General features: G+C 41.5%; 1 protein-coding gene across 1 annotated transcript in view; it reads left to right on the forward strand.

Moving 5' to 3' along the window:
* Positions 1–16,664, forward strand: part of DOCK3 (dedicator of cytokinesis 3) — a 199,621-nt gene extending 182,957 nt beyond the window's left edge. Inside the window, exons 46-53 of the mRNA XM_009321865.1 lie at positions 106–222; positions 1,499–1,620; positions 3,211–3,346; positions 3,842–3,989; positions 10,266–10,384; positions 11,366–11,453; positions 15,577–15,659; positions 16,158–16,664. Coding sequence (XP_009320140.1) covers positions 106–222; positions 1,499–1,620; positions 3,211–3,346; positions 3,842–3,989; positions 10,266–10,384; positions 11,366–11,453; positions 15,577–15,659; positions 16,158–16,664 — 1,320 coding nt within the window. The remainder of the gene's footprint in view (positions 1–105; positions 223–1,498; positions 1,621–3,210; positions 3,347–3,841; positions 3,990–10,265; positions 10,385–11,365; positions 11,454–15,576; positions 15,660–16,157) is intronic.
* Positions 16,665–17,993: the final 1,329 nt, after the last annotated feature.

Raw genomic sequence — 17,993 nt, forward strand, 5'->3', positions numbered from 1 at the left:
ATGTTGTACAGTACTTTCTTGCACATTGACAGAACTGTGGGACGGGCTTCTATCTCTTAAACACGATTTATTTGGTTTTGTGATATAATGTTTTCTTTTTAACAGGTACATGTCTTAGGAGTGGGTCTGGCAGTCCATGAGAAATTTGTGCACCCAGAAATGCGTCCCCTGCATAAGAAACTGATAGACCAGTTCCAGATGATGCGATCCAGTCTGTACCATGTAAGCTGACAGTCATTTTCCCCATTTTGAATCATTCAGCGTTATGATTAAACTTCTAGCAGTTGCAGTTAAGATTCACAAATGAACTGAGCTGATAGAGCATTGATTGAACCTACTGGATTGCCAAATTATCAAAAGAATTCTTGGTTTTTGTGCAAGAAGGAAGTCCCAGTAAGTCTGCTAACTTAGCTTTTAATTTAAACTAGAATTTTTAGTATTTGTATGTTCTTTGTTGTATCACAAAACAATCAATTGTAAAACTTAATTTTCAGTTACTGTCTTACATAGCAGAAAATTATCTAAAACAGAGGAAGAAGGATTAACAAAAAGTGTTAGATGTTGAGCTCTTCAAAAGAACTGCCGTAATTTGGAGTAGCATGACATGGATTAGGCCCTCCTCCAGTTACTTTAGGCATCCAACTCTGGTGACCAGGACACACACTATTATGGGTCTCTAGTTGCTATACGATCAACAGAACTGCCTCCAGAGCATGGTTCACACCACCTGTTACATACCAGAAGTACAAATATCATCCTCTAGGAATGATACCTTTTCTTCTATGTGCGCTCTGCTGTACATTAGTATTCTGTGACAACTATACTTGAGACGTCTTTGCCAGGTGGGACTCAGAAATTTGCAGCGCATTCTCCTCTTCCTGGTATAGTGAAATCTTTATGAATACCTAGACATTATCTTGAACATTATCACAACCAAACTAAAGGATATCTTTCCTTTGTAATGTAAATGTAAAATGTAAAAGTATTATTTGAAATATGTGTGTTGGCACTTTACTTTCCAACTGGAGTATGTATTTTCTGAGGTACCTTCTAACTTGAAGGCTTTTTCCTCCATTCTTAGGAGTGAACACTATGCAAGGATGGCCAGAAATAACAGCACCAGAATTCTAAAATATGGCCTTTCTCTTTCAAAGCAGATGAGACCTGTACCAGTCGCAGTTGCGAGTTTGAGTTCACTACCTTTCTTGAGAGTTTGGACAGGATCTCTATTTTTGAGTCCACATTTCTTTTTTTGAAGAGTGTCGGTGGCTGTAATTTGGGCCACACTATGCCTCTATTCTCCTCCCAAATTCCTGAAATAGTGGCTAGAAAGTGTCACTGGAAATAAACAGAGAATAGGGTTGTAAAGCACTGAAGCTCTTTATCCTGTGGAAATGCAGGATAACTGCAGAGAACATGGAAACAGATCAGGATTTTCCTTAGAAGAAAACCTGTGATTTTCCATGGCCAACTTAGCTGAAGTATGTTTCCTTTGCAGGAGCTACCTGGTTTGGATAAGCTGAGTCCAGCCTGTTCTGGCACTAGTACACCACGCAGCAATGTTCTGGTTTCGCACGGACCTATGAGCCCAGAGAGCATAAAGCTGGTGCATCGACACAGGTACCCTGTTTTTTTCTGCAGAAATATCTAGGATCTCTGCACACTGTTGCGTTAAGATTCAAGGATCTAAGAAGTGGTTAACAGTACTGCAGGAGGAGCAGGATGAGTTTTGGCAGAAGTGTCTTTCGTCTTCATTCAGTGCCAATTATTAAAGTTTGATTGAGGATTAGAATCAAAAAGTTGAGAAATCCAATTTGCAGCAAATGCTGAACACCTCCAGGTGTTACTCCATCACTTATTTTACTTACTGTAGAGGCAGAAACACACATCTGCCACTCAGATCTCCAGATTCAATCTGACTTCGGAGGTTCCAACTTCTCCTGTTATGCAAACAGCAAATAAATGGGTCCTTATCTACCATAAAAGGAAAATTTTATTGCTTGTTTTTGAACCCGACTCAGTATGTAGCCATTTTTAAGGATCAAAAAAATGCTCACATTATTGTTTTTTATAATTCTGATCAAATCAGAACCCAAATATAAGAAAGGCTGCCAAGGCGTTTTGATCAGAATACCAAAAAATGGCTCAGCTTTCACAGAAACATCTGAAAATGTGGATGCTTAGTCAAACTGAATACCCATCTATAAAAACTGAGATAACGATTGAGGATAAAAACTGGGATTTTCAGGGCAAAACAGTGTTTTTGTATCCAGCCAAAATTGCTTATTTGAAAATGTACATATCCATGCCAGTATGAAAAACAGTGACAGGAATGTCACTGAAGTTATGACATTTTAATTGTTCTTCCATGTTTATTTCTCTTGGTGGGTCTACATAGCTAAAGCCTGGCATGAAAAGCTGCGGAAACTTGGTCTTTAGTACGTGAATCCAGGATGGTGATGTTCTTCTTACTATTAAAATTGAGTAGCTCTTATACTACTTTAGCGGCTTGGCAGTTGACAATTGGTGTCTGGGTGATAAAATTTTCTTCCTCAAAATTCCTCACTTTGTAAAGCCTTTTTTAGTTCTTTGAGCAAACTAGGGAGATTCTATAGTGTACAAAATATGTGTTTGTGTATGTGATTCAGAGTGACAAAGAAAAAATTAATTTCATGAGTGAGATCAGGGTGCAGCCTGCACGCCAGCTGGGCTCTATTAATCTACTGTCCACTACGAAGTTGCCTTCAACTGTAATGCTGAGGTCCAACAGATGCAATAAGGAAAACTGTATTTTGACCTGTGTGTCTCATGCTTGGCTTCCTTTGGAATGTTTTTTTAAGCTGCTCCCACTCATCGTACTTCAGCATTAAAAATGAGAGTGGTTTCAGAATGTTCTGTTATAAACAAACCAAATATGCACCCAGCGTCATGACATGATGTTAACCTGGCTTTGGATTCTGAAATTCTATGTCCTACATACTATGTTGCCTTACATGTAGCCTTATTGTCACTTCTTTCGTATTTACTCACAGTTATGGATTTGTTTAAGCTTATTCAGCCTGATTTTTCAAAAGTGTTTGACATCTAGAGGTGACCTAAAGCAGCAGGTAACTGCAGGTACTTACTAGCTTGGAAAAAATCAGGCTTCACAAATTAAAACACAGGTTCAAAAATAATGATGCTCTTGTTCTGTCTCTGGTTTTATTCCAGCCCACTGAACTTGCTTGGTTCAGTCCGACACTCGTCATCCTCTCTGTCGTCCCACACCTCCAGCGAAACAGGAAACCTGGTTATCCTAACAGACAGTTCTGTGGGGGAGACTGCTGAGGATATGTACCACATGCAGGTACAGCTCCAGCACAGCCAGGAGCGGTTGTTAGAAACAGCACTGAACATGCTCTGGAGGGTTATGCTTTGGAGGAGTACACTTTACCTATGCACATGCTTGGATCTGTCCTGTGATATTTTTCTCCAAGAACTGAATAGGTAGAATCTAACATTGTTCAACAAAGATGACAGAGTCATTCAGTTAGGTTTACTTTGGGAAGAAATCTTGTGTACAGTGAAAGTTGCTACTGCGGTCCAAGATCATACTGTTGCTTTCAGAAAGTGAGATTTTAGTCGGCATGTTATTTATACGACCTCTTCAACATATGCAGTTAGTATTGCTCTTGGTTTGTGGGAGGGTGAAATGAGCGCCACAGTCCTGAGTGCAGATTTATAGTGGCCTGCACTGAAGCTATTTCCTAGACAGAGGCTGCACTAGGTGATCTGACACAGGTAAATATCTAATGCACTGATCCGCTCAGTTCTTTCTCGATGATTTCTCTGCCTCCTGCAGCTTGTTTACCCTAACTCCAGGTACCAAGGCTCAGTCACCAACGTCTCTGTTTTATCCTCGTCCCAGGCTAGCCCTTCCACCTCAAGCCTGAGCTCTACTCACTCGGCACCGTCCCAGATGATTAACTCTGCCCCTTCCAGTGCTCGAGGTAAGAATGGATGGCCCCAAATGAAGGGTTAACTGGACCTGCAGGCGTCCCCTAAACCTGGCAAAGTTGTTGACTTATTGGTGAAAGACCACCTACACTGAACTATACCACTATTTCTCTTTCAGAGCTGTAAATGCCTCTTCAAAAATTATTTCTTAAAAAATGTTTTTCATTCTCCAGAAATGGATTTAATCATTTTTTTCAGCAGTATTTGGAATGCATCTCTAATACGCGCTGGTTTCAGGCAGTTGAATTTCATAACGATTTCCATTGTTCCGCCACAAAATTGTGGCAGGCAATCTAGAGGAAAACAAGAATAGTCTTTGGTACAGTACTTAAAAAAGAGAGATCATGAAGACAAAGGCAGAAAAATCATTTCACACATTTAATGAAATTATGGCACAAAAAAGAACTTGAGGCAGTTTAGCAGAAGTGTATGTATACAAAAGCATATGTATACGATGAATGTTGAAAGATACGAATTTTAAGTAGTGGAGTTAAAGAAGGGCTTCCCTGCTGGGAAATTCTTGAAGAAAGGAAAAATGTAAAAACAGACTCTAGGGGTACTCATATTGCCTTTGCTGTTACAGTAGCTGGTCTTGATATTGCTAATCATTTTCTTCCCAAGCCTCAGAGCTGAAGCAAAACCACTCCATGCAATCTCCTGACTTTGGTAACTAATATTCAAGGTTTTTTTCCCCCTCTCATTTTGGATTCTCAGTTGCAGGTTCACAAATTTCTATGCCTCTCTTCACAGGTGTCTGAAGAAGGTATCCAGGATATAGTCAGAGATAGAGGCTGATATTTAAATCTTACCCCTTTTTTCCATGCAGGGGAACTGTATGTCTCCTTATGGACAGAGAATATAGAGAAGGGCCCTTTCTCTCGGGCCAGCTTGGGGCTTTTTTTGCTCAATCTTGCAGTAAAATCTTAATTGACTGGCTGTTGTTATGACACAGATGCATCGAAGTGATTTAATTGAAGGATCAGATGGGAGTAGGAAGGTGAGAAGGGGACATCTTCAAATAAAGGCAAATAGCTGCACTAATTACCAAGGGCTGGAAAGCAAATAATGACAATTGAAATAGTAACGTAACCAAAAGAAACTGGCATAACAGGAAAGGGAAGATGGAACTGAGTACAGGGCTATCATGTCAGGAAGATGTCCTTAAATGGATGTGCCTCAGCTGGCATGTGAGGTCTGAATCTTTTGGGGGATATGAGGGGGTTTGGTGCTCATAGTGTTTCAGGCTGTTCACTACTTTAAAAGTCCAGTGCTCACAGTGACAGGCTGTGCCAGTCCTTCTGAGCTTGATGACTTCACAGCATCACCAACTTCCCACTTTACTGTATTCTTTGCTGTTGCTTAGAAACCGAAGTGATGAATGCTACAAAGGGTATGGTGCTGATGGATGAGCCAACAGCACCTCCCAGAGATGAGAACTAGACAGTGTAAATGACCACAAATGAGGAAACAATAAGAGAAGTAATGATTTTGAAAAATACCTCTCCCTCCCTCTCTCTCTCTCTCTCTCTCTCTCTCATGTTCTTCACTCTTACTAACATGTTTTGATAGCCTATGATACATTTCTTCTCTGCTAGTTTTGTTCACTTTTAAGTTAGGTGAGCACAGCATTCAGACATGACCCACTGATTATGGGATTTCACTTCTAGTGAAGTCCCAGATGCTCTCTGTGTTTCACAGTGTGCAAGTCACTATTCTGGTTATTACGACACCGCTGTCTGCAATGGAGTTGTTTGTAATGAGAAAAAGCCCTTACACTTAAGTTCCACTGTGGTAATACAGCTTTGTTTTTATCCTTCGTGATTTTTCCTTTTCTTTTGTTTTTTAATTGGGTGAATTTGATGCTTGTGAAAATGAGAGACCAGTATCACTGGCTGGAGCAAGGTACTTCACAAACATTACATGCGCAGCTCTGCCAATGCACCTCTATCCTTTTTTTTTTTTCCTTTTTTTTTGTATTTATTTATATTCTTTTTAATTTAGTGCTGGTGAAAGGTGCTGGATTGACAACACTGGAGGCTGAAGCCCTCTATTTATCCACAGAACAGATACAGCATGGGCGGCAGCCGTGCAAGCTTCCCCACGCTGCCCCCACCAATGTGCCTCATCTCTGTCCTGGAGGGACCACCTCTAGAGGTGAGAGGATAGTTCAGTCACCATGACCCATCCAACCCTTGGCCTTTCTGCTGAGACTGCCAACAAAGCTACGATAGTCACGATGCTACAGTTAACCACTTTTCAGACGGGAAGTATACGAAGGCCAACAATTCATTTTGGATAGGCCACCTAAATTTATCAACTTAGCCTCTTTGTCACCTGTGGCTTTAACTTAAGCATGGTTATCTAGGATTTCTAGTTTTTTGTCAGATGTTTAAAAGCTTCTCTCGTTGATTCAAACATTAACGTAGAGGTGAAAAACCACTATCCCATTATCCAGATACTTATACCACCGTCTCTGTTTAACTGCAGAGTCCTTTCTGGAGCTCAGCTACTAGCACTGTTCTGAGGAGATGGGTATCTTTATAATATAGATTAGTTCCATTCATGACCAAAGGAAGCCATGGCCATTCGTATTAAGAATCCAGCAGGAATTATTTCCAATTCTCCACTTCCAAAAAATGACCCTTTCATTGATGTTTAAAACAGCAACACAAGCAAATTATTTGGCTTGTCCAAAGAAAATAATAAAGCCATTAATCCAAAATTTTTTTTAAAGGATAGTCATCAAGACAGTAGATTAATGATTTGATCATATCACTGAACAGCAGGTTAAAGCAGCAAACCTTACGCTCATTATAATAGACACAAGTTAGAGCAGAAGTCTTAAATAGAATTGTAGTCAGAATACAGTAAGAATTTTCTAATTCCGTGCTAACGATAAAGACATTACTAGTTATTTTTCAGATTAACAGATTTATCTTTCAGTTTTCACCTGGGTTGATCCTTGTGTAGCTTCTTCCCTATCAAAAAAGCAACACTGTTGTTGTATGGAGGATCAATAAGAAATTCTGAGTTTGTTTTGGCTTCATTTGAGGTGACTCATGAGGCACTGCTCTAACCTTACTGGAGTTAAAAGATTATGTAAGCCGATGTTGGTTAAGCAGAAATTGTAACGCAAAAAGGCTTGGAAAGGGCTAGGAGTGGGTTAGTTTTTTTTCAGTAATTTCATTTAAAATATGGTTGGGACTCCTGTGATGCACTCTAAAAGCAACTCCCACTTGACACTCGATGACTCACCTCTTAAGGCATCCCTACTGCTTCCTCAACACAGCCCCCTTTTTAAGGTGTAGAAAATGAGTCCTGGTGTCTTATTCAGCACTTTGCAAGAACCCATATACTTACATTTAAAACTTCCTTCTTAAAGCAAAAAACTTATGATTTGGTGCAGGAGCAAACTGTTTTCATAACAGTAATTAAAATGATGAATCGGGAGAAAAGATTCATTGAGTTTGGAGTTTAACTACATTGATTTTCAGTTTCATTCCTTAAAACTAATACTTGTCACAAGTGGATTAATATTTTCATAATTAAGAAAGAAAAACTACCTCTGGCTTTAGCATAGGTTTTCCTTTCTCATTAATAGTATGTACAGTGCTGCACACATCAAGTGTACCAAGCTACAAGGAATAAGCCCTGTGTCGTGGTTTAACCTCAGCCGGCAACTGAGCACCACACAGCTGCTCGCTCACTCCCCCCCCCGCCCTCGCCCCGGTGGGATGGGGGAGAGAACTGGAAGGGTAGAAGTGAGAAAAACTCGTGGGTTGAGAATAAAAACAGTTTAATAATTGAAATATAATAATAATAACAAAGCAAGTGATGCACAATGCAATTGCTCACCACTTGCTGACCAATGCCCAGCCAGTCCCCGAGCAGCGGCCCCCCCCCGGCCAGCTTTCCCCAGTTTCTGTACTGAGCACGACGTCCCATGGTATGGAATGTCCCTTTGGCCAGTTTGGCTGTGCCCCCTCCCAGCTTCTTGTGCCCCTCCAGCCTTCTCAGTTGTTAGAGCATGGGAAGCTGGAAAGTCCTTGACTAGTGTAAGCACGGCTTAGCAACAACTAAAACATCGGTGTGTTATCAATATTGTTCTCATACTAAATCCAAAACACAGCACTGTACCAGCTACTAGGAAGGAAATTAACTCTGTCCCAGCCGAAACCAGGACACCCTGATACATGCTGCAGCATTTTATATGGCCGCTGGCTGCTCTGAAAGCTTTTAAAAGCTTTTTTTTGACTTTGTTTTCTAAGTCTTGCCAGTCCCTGAAAGGAGCCATGGTGATTGTGCTCTCCATCTGTCCAGAGAAGCAGGCCTGGTATTAATAAAAGCTTCAGTTATAGCCACTCCTCTTGTGGCCCACAATTCAGAGGTATCAGTACTTAATTTTGTTTGCAGACTGGATACTTGGCATAATCTGTTACAATCTTTATAGCTATAGTTATTTACAAATTTAGGGTACCAAACAGCAGAGCTGTTTTGTAAACTAGACTCTGCCACCGCCATATTTAGCACATGTGGGATTTTTCAGGTCATGCAATGCAAGGTCTGTGGAAACTATAATCCCATATAAACTGATGGCACATAGAGGTGGTTTGCATCTTGGATATTAAAGAACAAGGACGACAAGATAAATAAAAGGGAAAAGTTTACAGTGTAGGTTGTGCTGTGATATAGTTCTGGGCACACCTAAAAGTTCAGCGTCCTTACATTTGTCATGCAGAAACAGGACTACCTGTGATGTGTGAGTAAAAGAGACTCAGCATAAAGTGTTAACGCTGTGTTTTCCAAGCTGATGTTGTATATAAGAGCAAATAATGTTGTCTAATTATGTTTCTGTTTTATGTCTGGGGAGAAAATGAGTTCGGAACTAGAATGCAGATACTCTGCGGCTGTTCATGTTGGGGTGGGGGTGTAGATTAATCTGGGATCTGCCACCCCTGATGGAATTGTTGCAATTGTAGGACCTTATCCTGCATTCTGCTGGACACATTGTTCCTTCCACTGTGTGCTGAATATTAGTCCCAAAAACTGCATGTTTGCTTTTGCTGGGGTAAAAGCTGCATTAACCAGCACCAATGCCTTTGCTCATACGTTGGAGTGCTGTTCAGGTAATGTGTGTGGTTGTGGAAAGTTTGCAAAAGGGGGCATGTATTCCCCAAAAGCCGGCATGGCTCTGTAATGCGCTGTGTGCTGCCATCTGTTAAGTGCGTGTTTGTGACGCAATGAAATAATCAGTGCAAATTAAAGCTCACTCCAGCAGCTTCAGAACATCAATTCCTGCCTAATATTGTGCATCCCAAGGGATGCGTGTATCAGTAGTATCAGACTTTAGGAAGTCACTAATGGGAATCATTCTTCTGGCAAATCCATTGTCAGCTGTTGGATATCAGAAGGCATATTGTTACGTGGCACTCATCTTGAAGGACATGAGTCCCAAATAATTCCACGTGCCAGGAAGCTGTTTACATGAAAAATCCCAACATCTTAAATGACAACTATACAGATAACTAATAGTTCAGTCAAACATATTCCTACTATATAACTCCAAGCATTGGTAAACGTTCTCTTGTCATAAAATGGCTCAGTACACCAACACGCTCAGTAGTAATCATACATTACCCAGCGGCATTAAAAGCAAAGTGCCACCCACATTTATAGAAAATTCTGTTTATTATTGGCTTTTTTTTGCTTTAACAAAGAGGAAGCTAACCAAGGTATGGCCAACTAAATGGCAACCTATCAGACTATCTCTACCAGAACTGAGGCATGAAGTAGCTTCCTGTAGCTTCCTGCTTTAACTGACTGGTGTATCTCAAGCTTTTATCCCTTTCTTCCATATTCAGTCCTAAAATGCACAATTTTATGGCATTTCTGTAACCCTAGAATACTTTATGGGGTGAGGGAGCATTAGGCACTGTACACAACAGCCGCAGCTGATTCCACACAGATGCCCACTTGCTTGTTTGTTTGTTTTAAGAGGAAGCACTTTGCAACATACAACTAGGGACACATATATCTTACACACCTTACATGGTATGTCCTTAATTGTATATAACAAGCCAGTTCTTATTTCATCCTCGTGCTACGCACCCCACCAACAGTTAGCTGCTTAGTGGGCTCAGCACCATGTTTTCTTGAGTCCTGTAAGATCATCCGTCTGAACAAATTGCAAAGGAGGACTAGATCACTGGGCATGCGGAGACATGGCTGTTGTTTGTCACGTGTACGTGATTATTCTCACTTGTTTACAGGCTCTCCCTCTCTACCAGATAAGTACCGCCACTCTCGGGAGATGATGATGTTGCTGCCAACCCATCGGGACCGACCTAGCAGTGCCATGTATCCCGCAGCTATCATGGAAAACGGACAGGTAGCAGATCTAATTTCTTGTATGTCAGTTCAACCACCTGAAACTGTGACTTGTATTTTTACTATTTTTGACCACTGTAAAGCTTCCCTTTTTATTTTTGGAAAGCACAACAACTTCCTTAGGATCATTTTCAGAGGCAGTGCAGAACTTCTCCTATTAATTGCCCCCTAGAGCCACCCACTTCGGTAGTCAAGGGATACAAATTGTAATGGCTGTTAAAATTGCAGATATGTGCTGTGAAAATGGACTCTTCTTACTTCCCAACTTTATCCTATGAGCCCCGGTCACTGCAAGCGGTCATACCATTTTATTTATTCATTTTTCTAGAACCGTGGCCATCCTGCAGTCTAGCCTCAAAGTTGATTCTAAATAGCTCCATGGTGATTTCCAGAGGTATCAAAAACCACAAGAGGCTGAAATAATGTACTGATACAGGGTCTCCAAACAATCTGTGCCCATATCTACTACTTTCTCTACACAAATTGAAAAATTCAGGGCGTGCCTACATGTAAGCATTTTAATCTGGCCCTGGCATGCACTTTTGAAGGGAATCTCCTGATCATGCCCACTTACCGCACTTCAATTCACCTCAGAGAACTGTCTCAGAGCACGCAAACTCAATTCTTTCAAATGAAACCAAAGCAAAAGGTAAGCTCCAGAAGGGCACGTGATGCATTCGAGCTGATAAAGGGCACAAGACCAGGCTAGAGCTAGTTTGAAGTAACTCCGCGAGAGAACACAAGCAGCATGAATTGTGGGTCCTCAGCACTGTTACACTCTAGAGATCCACTAGTATTGCACTGCAGTACTTGCTAATGTAGACACAGCCTAAGGTTCCCATGACTTTTTTAGGTAAAAAACTTCCTTTGCTTAAAAAAAAGTGAACAGAAAGCCCCAGGGTTCTGCACCAGCTGTTCGGTAACTCTGTAACACTTTTTCTTTTTTTCTTTTCTTTTCTGTGCTAACTTTCTTCTCTCTTAGCCTCCAAATTTCCAGCGCGCCTTGATCCAGCAAATGATTGGACCATGCAAACCTTGCAGTGATCCCAACCTGTCTGTGGCTGAGAAAGGTACTCTTTCTCCTAGTTAGCATGCATGCTTTCTAAAATATTATTACTCTGGTCATGCTACAGCAAGTACTGAATGGGCTTCTACATTTCCTGGCAGAGTGCATTCTCTCACAGTTTTTTAATTAACAGTTTAATTAACTGGGCCTTCTGCCAACCTATAGTTATTTCAGATCATTCACAGAAGGGTGGAGTTGCACAAACCTCTTTATTTCAGAAAGCTTTCTGAGTTTAGCATTTTGTTATTGAAACAAATCCTGCAGCCTTTATCATGCAAAACTTCCAAAGCAGCAAATGAGAAGTTATCTGAAAGAAGAGTGCAAGATTTGGATGGTATTTTTAAATAATGAGATATACTGCTTTTTTGAATATGTATTTATTGTTCAAAATATTAACATTCCTTGTAATCCCTCTCTGAGGTAGTTTTATATTTAAGTTTATCATTAGGAATGTATGCTTTTTTAACTCACTGCTTTGAAAAATACAGGCAGAGCCCCTGCAGAAAAAAACATGAAAGAAGAGAAGGAGTTAGTTTGTTTTGTGTAACAGAAAGGAGGAGCTTGCGAAAGGGGTGCCATGGACAAAGCGATGGGCTCAAAAAATGATCTGAAAAGGAGCATTTTGAAAAAGCAGAAGTGGGCAAAATTCATTAGCCAAAATCTGAGACAAGGAGGCTGCCTAAGCAAGCAACAGTCATGTGTATGGCTAGGAAAAATGGTATCTTAAAAGATTTTTAAGGCCAGGAAAGACCATCGCAATTCTCTAGTCTGACCTACATAATACACTCCATTAGACTTTTATCAGTATTTTTGTTTCAGTAGCTGTGCCTGAACTAAACTGTATCTTTCTGAAAAAAAAATCCAAATTTTATTTTAGAATTTCTGATAAATCGGAATACACTACTTCAACAATGTGACAGCCTTACAGAGCGGTCCAGACTGAAACCAAAAGCAAATGTACAGTTCTGAATAAATGGCAGAATGATGACTTGATGACAATAACGAATGATGACAACAGAGAGTTAAGACTAGGGGGGTGAGGGATTAAGACCTCCATCTTAGCTGTGTTAGTTTGAACTGAATATATCACAGAGGTGGTGAGATCTTTATACTGGAGAGGAGAAAGATTGGAAAAGGAAGGTAGATCAACATTTATTACCTGTCTAGGAAAAAATACTTGAATTTGTATTTGTGGGCAGTATTATGCAAGAGTGTAGTATACGGCACAAAGAGAAGGGGATGAAAGACAGAATCCCCTCCAGAGGCCCAAAGGAAAGGGGAAAGACACAGATGATGTTCAGTATTTGTTCTTAGGGGATGGTGTGATGGGAATCCCAGCTCTTCAGCCAGGTTGGTAGCATAATTGCAGTTACAGGTGTTTTTTGCAGCCCTTGAACCCTCATCATTCTTTGTAAGTCAGGATGCTATATGTCTTGGGTTTTGTTAACAGTCATGCCCCGTGAATTTACCCACCCCCTTCCTTGCTATGTCAGAAGCTCTGCTCAGTAATTCTCATTGACAGCAGTGTGACATCAGTCGCCCAGAGCAGAATGGCTCAAATGCAGCTTCCCTGCTAATTAAACTCGGCCACCGAGCCACTGAACGCTGTTCTGGAGAGAGAGATGGGCTAGGACAGAGTACTAAAAGCTCCCTGGGTAGGTTCCTCCCCAAAGCGTTTTGGATAAAACACTGGGTTTAACAGGCAACCGCCACTCTCAAAAAGCATCTGACCTTATGATGATTTCCAGCACTCCTAAATACTCAAAAGGCCATGAATGAGGGAACACTGAGAAAATGTAAATGGATTATGCACTGGGGTACCATGTTCTCTTCTTCACATTCTTCTACTGCATCTCGATGTTTAAAAAAGCCCCAAAACAAGCACATCATTTTACAGGCCAAGCAAATCAGGTTTTATTCTGTCCTTTTCACTTGATGCTGGTATATTGCAGGAGAGACTAGCACAGCTGGCATTGTTACACATCTTGTCCCTCTGTTTTAGCCTTTCGACACCAATTGCAGTAGTGTGAATTAGAGCACTGGTATGTGTACTGGGGTGTTCAGAAAATTCATCTGAAGCCACATTACCTGTGTTGAGATTTATCCCTTGGTTTGAACTTGTTCTCTGTCAAGATTCTTCATATCTTCTTTGTATGCCTTTCTCAGTTTGAGGGTTTCTCTTTAAAAACAACATTTACTTTTATATTTTTATGGGTTTTGTTCTGTCTTATGAAGCTGTCACTTTGTGATATTTTTTACTTTAGGGAATTTCAGGTCTTGGGGAGCTTGTGTTCATGCTAACTCATGAACTAAGGAGAAAAAAAAAAACAACCCAAAGAAACCTTTCAAAATCATTTTAGAAAAAAACCGCACCAAAAATGGCTGCAGGCATTTTAATTAAGGAGATGTCAAACTCCATGTTTATTCTCCAGGCTTCCATAGCTTTTTCCAAACTGAAGATGGAAAAAGCTATTTTTATCTCAGTTTTCTTTGGTAGGCTCACTGAACTACTTTTTTCTTTTCTTTGCTAATCTGAAGAAATTGCTTATTTGTTTTCAAATAAACATACACTTATTGCATGTCTATCTTCTCAGAATGAATCAAGTCTTGCAGTGGGTTTGGAAGAAAGGAAGGTGCATTTTAATAATGTTTAAGGTTGACAGAGTTCTCCAGATCTTGAAAAATGTTCATGTTAGAAAGAAGGTTCTGTTTCTATGAAAAAGCAAAGTCACGAGGATCGTACTCTCTCTATCCTTCCTGATCAACAAAGACTTGATCTCTTCAGGTGACTTTACAGTACAAGGAGTCCAAACTGCTGTCTTTAAATATTTTGTGATCAAAATTTGTTATCAACTCTGTAGCTTAGTAAATTGGGGCTTTAAAGTCGTGATTTCTTTTGTAACAGATTGAGGTGTAATTGCCTGTATGTCCTTTATTCAGTCTTCACTTAGCCACTGTAGTGCAGCAACAGGCCTTCCTGTGTTTCATGGGGGTTGTGCCACACGTTCCATTCTGCTCTGTCATCATTTACCGCCAAGCAGAACAGCTCACAGCTGAGATCTAGCTGCCGTTCCGTCAGTGAGATTTCATTTTTACTTACTCACTGGTTTTCAAAAAAAACCTACCAGTTCTACTGCTCTTCAAATTTGCTAGAAATGAGCCGAGGGGAGATGGGCAGACTAACACTACCATCACCTAACTCCCGCTTCCTTAACAAAGCAACCTATAAATTTAACACACTGTAGCCTAGATGCTGTCTTTGTACGCCTTCAATCCTACCATTCACTAAGTCCCTAGAGTCTGTCTCTTTACTACTAAAGAGCACACCGGAAAGCCAGTCCTTCTGGCCCGACAAACTCCCTGTTATGTTACCCAAGTTAAATCTGTTTCAATCCTTCAGCTGTGCCAGCAGCGCCCAGTAGCTGGAGCCTAGACAGCGGAACCAGAGAGGCCCTGCCATTCCTGTCTGCCCACGTTGGGAGCATCTTGGCCCCACCAGTACCTCCCCGAAGCCTGTCCCATGGTAAGGAAATGCCCAGTAGGCCTGCTGCGTAATGTCTGCAGTCATGCACAGATAAATCTAGACCACCTGAAAGCTGACCTTAGCTTTTTCTTCCCCTATAAAAACAATCAGAAACAAAAACTCAAAGTCTTTCCTGGTCTGCTAGGTTAGTTACTGGACAAAGTTTTAAAATTTTTTGGGGTGGGGTTTTTTTTTTCCAAAATCTTCAAATTTTTTACAGTCCTTACAGTAATACGGACTTGCGTGGGTTTTGGGACTAGAATTAGGTGTGTGAGTGTTGAAGCTTGGCCTGGCTTCTTGCCAATGACCATCTTCAGCGGTAATTTAAGGTTATAAAGCTATTAAATGAAACTTCAAATGTTCAGTTTATGAGCCTGTTGCCTTGCCATGAGATCCTCGATAACAGGGGTGGGTGGAAATCTATTGCTGTGTTTTGTGATGTGACAGATGCACTCCACAGTATCTATCAGAAAGGAAGCCCTAGGCTGGAGTGGCCTTATCAGCATTTGGAGCTGCTACGTGGCACTACAGAGCCTAAAACCCCAGCTCTTTCGCTGCAGTGAGGCAGCACGAGTCTGCATTTCTGATCCTTGTCTCATTCCAGGACACTACTCGCTGCACTTTGATGCCTTCCATCACCAGCTCAGTGATGCTCCTCCGGCACTGCCTGCACGAACGTTGCGCAAGGTAAAAAGGAAGTGGCAGGACAGCAGAGAGAGATGTAGAAGGAAAATAATAGGCTCCTGAAGGAACCCCCTCCTCCACTCCCACCAAGCAGCTTTGGAATACAGAAACATTATTTTTAACATGCTAGTAATGTACACATGAGAAAATCCACTGAAAGCTCATAACCTATTCCAGAGTTGAATTCTATAGAAATAACTTAGACGTGTTGTAGGCCCTTCCACCTTCCTTCTTCGCATCATACACTGTGATTTCAGGCACCCTGATTATCACTCAACGACTGTTTCTTTAACAGCTCTGGTGGTGTTAAGTTGCACTTAACACACGAGGTACAAGTCAGGGAAGTGCACATATAAACCAATAATCATTGACATTTTGAACACAAATGGAACTGCACCATTATTAACATCGCTGTCAACAACTGAAATGTGGAACACCACACAAGATGCAGTGTTGCCTCCTTTGTCAGTTTTAACCTGGTTTTTGTTTTTCTCCGAACAGTCCCCTCTTCATCCTATCCCTGCATCACCCACCAGTCCGCAGTCTGGTCTAGATGGAAGTAACTCCACTTTATCCGGCAGTGCCAGCAGTGGTGTCTCTTCCTTGAGCGAGAGTAATTTTGGACATTCTTCTGAACCACCTCCTCGCACAGACACCATGGATTCTGTCCCCAGCCAGGCCTGGAACACCGATGAAGATCTAGAGACACCCTACCTCCCTGTCAGGTACAGTCTCTCTGAGCCTGATGTCCTAGAGTCGCTCAAATCCCAGCCATGCCGAAGCCACTCTGCTCCATCTGGAGTCATTCCTCAGGACACCATGGACCCTCCTGCTCTACCCCCCAAACCTTACCACTCCCGGCTGCCAAACATGGAGAACGAGGAGGGGATGATAATTGAAGATGATGACAAACACCGCCCATTGCATCGTAAAGTGTCCCAACCAGCGAGTGGTGGAAAGGAAGAGCAGGCCAGGGTAGCATGGGAGCATGGCATCAGTGAGCAGTAGGGACAACTCCTGGTAAGCAGCTTGCATCATCATTCCAGGTCTGACTACAAAGGAGAGAGATAAGGACTCGGAGAACAGCAAACCAATTTTCTACTGCCGCAAGTTTATGTCTGGAGCCCACAAAAGCAATTGGGCCAGCATGGGAGGTTGCTGCTTTCCTTTTTAATTTCTTTTTAGACCTTTCCGTTATGTTTTTTAACTTTCTGTGCAGTGGACAGTTTATTCCTTCTGCAGTTTCTTAACCACATCAAATGGCACACAAGCCATAGAGACTTGCAGAAGCTGAAAAATACAATTTTAAGCAGAGGGGGGAAAAAGGGGGGGAATGTGGCAAGTTGATTTTGAAACTGCTTTCCTCCCAGTTCTGAGACGCACATGAGTAGAAGCAGTTGCACTAGGGACATATTTCTTTGCTGTACGGAAGTGAAAGCTCATTGCTGAAATCAGGGATTCTATGAACTGTCAGGCTGGAAGGTGCATGAGCTGCAGGCAGTGGAAAGATGGCGCAATTCTAAGAAGAAATTGGCTCTTTTGAGAGCAGGATTGTACATATCTGTGCAGTGATCTCCCTGCATTGGTTCATAGGTGCTGAGGCAATCTAACCAGTGCTGATGCACTGATTTCCAAGATATCATTTCCAACAAACTCTGCCTCCTTTGTTTTTTATGTACTGTTTGATTTCTTAAACTTTGCTTTCACTGGCTAAACCAACCTGCTTTCTCATTGGAATCATATGCTATTCATCTGTGCTACAGGATGAGAGGAGGTTAGTAGCCATTGGAGCTGCAACCTCATTGTAGGCCTTTCCCATGCCCAAATTTGGGCAGGCTGTTGACACCAGCATTTCTATTCCAGTTTGAAAAAAACAAACAAACAAACCACCCACCCACAACCAAATTGAATTTTTCATGCCACAGCTGGTTGATGACCCAGCCAGTGAAGAAAAGGTGGCTTAAATGCACCATATCCAACAATCCTTGCCTCAGGGCTGAACATCACAATTCTCACCAACTTCCATCACCCAGGAGCTGAGATTCATTCCCTGTTAACATAATGCCCTCCGTCCCTCCCAAAAACTCACTGCAGCTGATGTGCAGAAAGAATTTCCATCTCTCACAGTAGACAGGAAACACTAGGATTCAAGAAATGCCCAGTATATAGTGTACACCCTAGTCAGGGATCTTAAAGGCAACCTGTAAAGAAGAAATGTTTGTTTCCTCTTTTGCTTCTTTAGAGTGTACAAAGAAGCTTTAAGAGCTCCTTCTCTCTCCTGGAAGGTTGATTTCTTTTCTTTTCTCCTCAGGCAGCAATACAGCCTTCCCGCCCCCC

The sequence above is a fragment of the Pygoscelis adeliae genome, unplaced genomic scaffold (genome assembly GCF_000699105.1).
Source record: "Pygoscelis adeliae isolate BGI_AS28 unplaced genomic scaffold, ASM69910v1 Scaffold94, whole genome shotgun sequence".
NCBI lineage: Eukaryota > Metazoa > Chordata > Aves > Sphenisciformes > Spheniscidae > Pygoscelis > Pygoscelis adeliae.